The sequence below is a fragment of the Sorghum bicolor genome, chromosome 2, assembly GCF_000003195.3.
Source record: "Sorghum bicolor cultivar BTx623 chromosome 2, Sorghum_bicolor_NCBIv3, whole genome shotgun sequence".
In the NCBI taxonomy this organism is placed as follows: domain Eukaryota; kingdom Viridiplantae; phylum Streptophyta; class Magnoliopsida; order Poales; family Poaceae; genus Sorghum; species Sorghum bicolor.
In genome coordinates this window covers 68,443,468-68,450,544 of record NC_012871.2, presented here as the reverse complement: position 1 = coordinate 68,450,544, position 7,077 = coordinate 68,443,468, and the positions used below count along the sequence as shown (strand labels likewise).

The window sequence follows — 7,077 nt, the reverse complement described above, 5'->3', positions numbered from 1 at the left end:
GCGGATGCAAATGAGTAATAAAGAGCACCTTGAATAAAAAAAAAGGTGGTCATCTGTCAACACGTGTAGAGACGGCCGTTGTCAAAAAAAAATCTTTTTATAAATAAGTTGTGTTTCATCACTCTTATGTTTCCAAGTTTTTTACATAAGTTATGTGTTATAAGTACACATAAATTGTTACTAAAAAAAATCTTCAAAACATATGTAAGTGGGGTCTAGTTTTGTTTATCTCATCGCGTAGAGCATGTTGGTGTAGACCGAATTGATTAGGCCTTGTTTAGTTTCCAAAAATTTTCAAGATTCTCTGTCACATCGAATCTTTGTACGCATACATAAAATATTAAATATAAACGAAAGCAAAAACTAATTACACAGTTACCTGTAATTTGTGAGACGAATCGTTTGAGCCTAGTTACTTTGTAATTGGACAATAATTGTCACATACAAACGAAAATGCTACAGTAACCAAAGTTAAAAATTTTCGCGAACTGAACAAGGCCTGAAATTATATGCACCATTCAGAGAAGTTATAGCAAGTTAAAAATTTTCGCGAACTGAACAAGGCCGTGTCTGCGGCCATCTGCTTTTTTTTTAAAAAAAAAAGGAAAAATTTTGGCTGTCGGAGTGTTGATTATTGCTAGTTTTGAATCGAATGAATGGTTCGCCGATTAGTCTGACCGGGTATTCGCTCCTATGCGGCTACGCAGCTATGCTGTGAAACGTTGACTGCTGCCCCCTCATTAACAAAGTGCACTGCATGCATCTGTATATATCTATACTAAAATAGCCTAGACGTAAAAGTTGACCAGCACCGCAAATATATATTGATCGACCACGTCACATAGTCACATCTCTTAGCCGTCGCACCGGCAAATATAATGGACCCGGTCCTGGCTGTGCCCTGCGTCTTTAATTTTGTGTCTGAAACGTCAAATGCAAGGTACATACATATAGACGCACGACGTCCGTGCCTTTCAGCAACAACTCGATCGGTGACGGCTGCTGTGGTGCTGGTAGCAACAGCAAGTACCAACAAGTACCAGCAACCATGGGAAGTAGTGCTGCTCCGGCCAACGTCCGCGAGATCTGCCGCGCACAGCGTGCCGACGGCCCTGCAGCCGTGCTCGCCATCGGCACGGCCAACCCGGCGAACTGCGTGCCCCAGGACGAGTTCCCGGACTTCTACTTCCGCGCCACCAAGAGCGACCATCTCACTGGCCTCAAGGAAAAGTTCAAGAGAGTTTGTAAGCATGCATGGAACCTCACCAACCAGCTTATTAGATTTTATTATTTACCGAGCAGAGCTGGAACATATCTAGATTAACATATATGCACGTACTACATACGTTTCACTGTCGATGCATGTATGCATGATGTTGCCAACGAGCACGATGTGATGATTGTGATTTCTGTGTCTGCGTGTACCCCGGTCCCCGGCCCAGGCCAGAAGCTGGGCGTGCAGAAGCGCTACCTGCACCACACCGAGGAGCTGCTGAGCGCGCACCCGGAGTTCCTCGACCACTCCTCGCCGTCCCTCGACGCGCGGCTGGACATCGTCAAGACCGCCGTGCCGGAGCTCGCCGCGCAGGCCAGCAGGAAGGCCATCGCCGAGTGGGGCCGCCCGGCCGCCGACATCACGCACCTCGTCGTCACCACCAACTCCGGCGCGCACATCCCGGGCGTCGACTTCCGTCTGGTCCCGCTCCTGGGCCTCCGCCCGACCGTGCGCCGCACCATGCTCTACCTCAACGGCTGCTTCGCGGGCGCCGCCGCGCTGCGCCTCGCCAGGGACCTGGCCGAGAACAACAGCGGCGCGCGCGTGCTCGTCGTCTGCGCCGAGATCACCGTCCTGCTCTTCAACGGGCCCGAGGAGGGGTGCTTCCAGACGCTCGTCAACCAGGGCCTGTTCGGCGACGGCGCTGGGGCCGTCATCGTCGGTGCCGACCCACTGGCGGCCGAGCGCCCGCTGTTCGAGATCGTGTCCGCCGCGCAGGCCATCATACCGGAGTCCGAGGACGTCATCACCATGCACCTCACCAGGGGCGGCTACGGCGGCAACATCTCCACCAGGCAGGTCCCCGTCCTCATCGGCGACAACATCGAGCGCTGTCTCACCGACGCTTTCGCGCCGCTCGGCGGCGTTATTGGCGCCGAATGGAACGACCTGTTCTGGGACGTGCACCCGGGCTCGTCGGCGATCCTGGACCAGGTCGACGCCGTGCTCAAGCTCAAGCCTGAGAAGCTGGCGGCGAGCAGGCGTGTCCTGAGCGAGTACGGGAACATGTTCGGCGTCACGGTGATCTTCGTGCTCGACGAGCTGCGCCGCCGGATGGAGAAGGGGGAAGAGGAGGGGGCGCCAGAGTGGGGGGTCATGGTGGCGTTCGGACCCGGGCTCACCGTTGAGACGATGGTGCTCCACCGATCAGGCACCCCAGCTGAGAAGAAACTGGCGGAGGCATGAGACCAATTTGTGTTGGAACTTGGATCAGGATTGCATGCATGTTGCTTGGTCAACATTCCCTTTATGCCTGTATTAATTAATGTGCAAAACTTTGCTTGTTTCGTTTGAATTCTTGATAAATGCAAAGTCGGATAACTGATAAACTTCATTTGATCATTGCACACGTTTATTGTTGACTTTAGGCTAAAATAAATAAATTCAAGTACTCCCTCTGTCCCTGAAAGCTTCAATTCTTAGAATCCGTGCCAATCAAACTTGTTTAACTTTGACCAACTTTATAGAAAAGAGCATCAATATGTTTAACATAAAACGAGTATCTTATGAAAATATATTCAATGATAAATCTAATGGTATTAATTTGATATTATAAATTTTAGTATTTTTTTCTATAAATTTGGTCAAAGTATCAAAAAATTGACTTAGGACAACTCTAGAAATTGCAGCTTTCAAGGACGGAGGGAGTACATAAACAACTGCTAAACTTCATTGTGACGTGGATCTGCCGGGTACAACAACTTATTTTTATCAATATTTTCATCAACTGCTAAAATATTTCATCGTTTTCACCAATTGTTTACCATTTTTACTAGTAGTATAACAATTAATAACACATATATATATGTCACAACTATATCAAAAGTTTATTTTCACTAGACTACTACCAAGCCGACCGTTGGAATAGGTCGTGTCCATGCCATGCCATGTGCTTAGGTGGCGGCTTAGGAACAGCCTGGTCCCTTGGGCCGGGTCGTGCTCAGGCTAGATCAAATCGCCGGGCCATGGGCTAGGCCACCGGGCCGCGGGCTGCATAGCTATATATATATATATAGCTGCTGCTGGCAAGAAACCAGAAAAGGAGCAGCTTGGACCGAACCAAAAAATGCCAAGGAGATGAACCAATCAAACTGGAATTCAAGAGCGAACTGCAGAACTTGCCTATCCACCGCGCTAAAAGCACGAACAGCAAACCCAGAAACGCAGGCACTGCTGAGCAGAGCGGAGGTGCGCTAGGGGATCTTGGGATCGACCACCGATTGGTGCTTGGAAAGCACAGGTGCTGTGCACCACCAACCAGCAACGAGCAAGCCCCGGCGAGGACTGGACACTGCCGATCTGTACAGCAAACACAGAGAGAGACCAAGAGCGCTCGACTCCAAACTGAACAGAGAGACGAGCGACTGGAAGTTGCGAGCGGCTCTGCTCTTTTGCCGGCTTAGGAGCGCGGCTGCCTGAGCGTCCCAAGGTAGCGCACAGAGAAGGGGACCGACGGGCAGCATGGGGACAAGCTCACAAGCGCTGCTCTATGGAGCACGCATGGCACCTGAGCGCCGGCGCTGGTAGTGGTAGCGCTGCTGCAGAAGCCCCAGGAGCCCGACACCACCAGGCTGACTGCCCCCGAACTGAAGAACAGAGAAGGAAGCAGCCAACAAAAACAACGAAATCTGTCTCAAACGAAATCGATTGGCTCCCAAACTTGGCGCGGATGAAATTTGACGTATCACGAACTCATCCCCAAGAAATCATCACTCAGAGTTGACTCAACTCCAGGAAAACAGATCATAGGCAAACACGAAAATGAGCAAAAACGAAGAGTGAACGAAAATCACAAGCATAAGATTACAATCCTCGAGAACAAGTGGAGGATTTGAGCCTTCATTCTTAACCAAAATCACAGGTTCGATTACACAAATTTGAAATCTATGGACCTCTCGCACTCAAGAACTCAGAGGGAAAATCTAAAGAGATGGCCAGAAATGAGAATAGGAGAGGTGAAGGCACATTTTCATTTTTGCTCCTATATATTTTTAGTCAAACCACTTAATCCGAGGGCGTAATGGTCCAACCCTAAGTAATCTTCATTCGACGGCCACTGCACCTTCATGAGCTAGCTTCACCCCGAGGCGAACTTCTCGATGCCACCACGTGTTGTCCGTTCCTCCTCGGAACCTCCACGGGTTTTGAGGCCCAAATCCGCGAAACCTGTCACCGATGGTTTTGAGGCCCAAACCACCAAACTGGCCACGATTATTGTACTCCATACGCATCTCCGTCACTTGACGCGTGTTACCGCCGTCCTTAACCCGCCAGCCCGCCAAGTCCTCCTGAACCCTACTTGACTCGCACGTCCGCCGACTTGACTCGATCAACACAGTCACTTCCATGTATCCTCATTCCTCCTGTGTTGCCTCCCCATGTTCTTGCTTCAAACCTCTGGAGAGATGACGGAGTGGATATGGCTTCCCAGGAGAACAATGAGAGCATAAACCTTCTCCTATCCTGGAACATGCTCCCGGTGGTGGAGACTTTTGGGCCCAACAAAGGAGGAACTAAGGCCAAGGGCATTGGAGGTTGTCACCTTCACCTCCTTCCGTCATGGTGGCTTTGGCGTCCCTGCACACAACCTTCTTTCAAGAGCTCATAATATACTTCTATGGGGTCCGCCTCCACGACCTGGTCCCATACAAGATCGTCCGCCTCGCCCAATTCCATTCTCATGGTCGTTCGGTAGTTTTCAGTACAGCAAATGATCCGACAGCTAATGCACACCGGTCACACACCCTTCTCCCCTCACTTCCCTTTCTCTCTGCTTTTGACGTCATCATGGAAAAAGCAAAGTATTTATTTCGAATCGAATTACTATAACTTTTGAATGATGTATCTATTTTTAATTCCGTCTACACCGGTGTGTTCAACGCGACGAGGTGAACAAAACTAGACCCCACTTCTATATGTTTCGAAGATTTTTATTTTTCTAGTAGCAATTTATGTATATTAAGTTATAATATATAAGTTATATTGCTAACTTATTCTGCTAAGTTATGTTGCTAACCTATTCTGCTAAGTTGTATTGTATAACTTCTGTTTGTGTATAATAACTGCATAACTTTCTATATACACTAGTGTATTACTTGTGTAACTTATGTACATAAGTTGTATTGTGTAACTTATGTCTCTCTCTATTCCAAATTATAATATGTTTTGATATTTCTACATATATTGATTTTGCTATGTGTATACATATATAGTTGTGTCTAGATACATAGTGAATTCAATTTAGAAAAAGTCAATATGCCTTATAATTTGAAATAGTAGGAGTAAACTTATGTACATAAGTTATATACTATAACTTTTTGAGAACGACTAAGTTAGCAATGTTGAGTTATTCCTCGAACTTATGTTGTCTAGAAGCACTTCTAAGTTAGTACTGTTAAGTTTATCGTGAAAGTTATGCTTTTTAATTCTGTTTTATAAGTTATGAGGGCTTGCTTCTTAAAAAAATTAAAAAAAAATATTAAATGGCGGGTGATCTAGCAAAAGAAAGTGAAAAGTGAATCGAATGCCTCAAAAGAGAAAGAGAAATGATTCCTGTTCTGTCCAAAAATAGAAAGTAACATATGCAGTTTCAAAAAAAGAAAAAAAATAGCTGTCGAAAATTGACGCTGCTTTCGTTTCTACTGAACGTTCGTAAAATAGTGGCATCGCCCGCCTCACCATCTTCATGGTGTTATGCGAGTGTTTCCTAGGAATTCGCTTTGGAGGTGGCTCTTCCAAGTGGAGTTTGTGGGGATGGATGGCGTACAACCGAGTAGACGTTGTTGTCATATGGCTTCACCTTGATGCAGGGTAGCTCTACCTCGACCTCACACTCCCCTTATGGAGCCAGGGGTGGTACAAGGGATGGTGGTGTTAGCTTTTCAACATGACGGTCGATTTATAGCACACAAAAATAATGATTTGAATAAATAATGGGCACGAGCAATAAAACACTAGATACAAGAACAAATCTAGCATGACGGTACATATGTTAATTTCAGAAACAAAGATTGTAGTAGTTCTAAAATGAGTTCCTTACATTTTAGAAAATAAACTAGATTTTATTATTTTGATTAATATAAAACCACTTACGAAACTAATTAACTAAACCGCCAAATTTATCTGATATTAATAGTTCGGTGACAAAAAAAACTTCTAGATTTAGACTTGTAGGACAATCAAAACAAACTCGGACAATAGTTGGGCGCTAAAAATGGACTTCTCCCTAAATGATGGTCAACAACCTTAATTATATATTTTCCTAAACCATGTGTATATCTTGATAGGGCATATCACTAGTGAATGCTTACCAGGTATGCTACATCTAAGCTGCACTGCAGCGAACACCGCCTATTTACCAATTGGTTTATTCACTAGGTGTGGCCCTCGATCTAGTGGGTAGTGGGTACTCCGATCCACCACCAACTCCAATCAAAACCCGATGCCGGCTGCATGTTTATACACATTTTCATGAAATGTATAACAGGTGAAACCAGCTTAGCTGCAGCAAATATTGGACCACTATCCTCGCATAGAAGTTGGCGGAAGTCCTTGTCTGTGGCTCACCATGCATATAGAAACCGGGAAAGTCGCATAACTGTTTCCAATAGGAACGAGCTAGAACACAAGGTTCGATCCATTATCTTCTTTGCGGAGAAATCCCTGAGTGTCCTCTCAATAATTTTTTGTACGGTAGATAAATATATAGCTGGTGTTGTCATAAATGCAACACTTCCATTGTAAATCTACAAAGTCTTGAACACATTTATGTATGACAATTAGAGCAAGGTCAACAATTGTTT

At 45.9% G+C, this 7,077-nt stretch overlaps 1 protein-coding gene across 1 annotated transcript; it reads left to right on the top strand.

Moving 5' to 3' along the window:
- LOC8080716 (bisdemethoxycurcumin synthase) lies at positions 948-2,617 on the top strand. Its single transcript, XM_002462853.2, has 2 exons — positions 948-1,244; positions 1,443-2,617. The coding sequence occupies exons 1-2, from the start codon at positions 1,049-1,051 to the stop codon at positions 2,459-2,461; spliced, it is 1,215 nt and encodes a 404-aa protein (XP_002462898.1). The 5' UTR covers positions 948-1,048; the 3' UTR covers positions 2,462-2,617.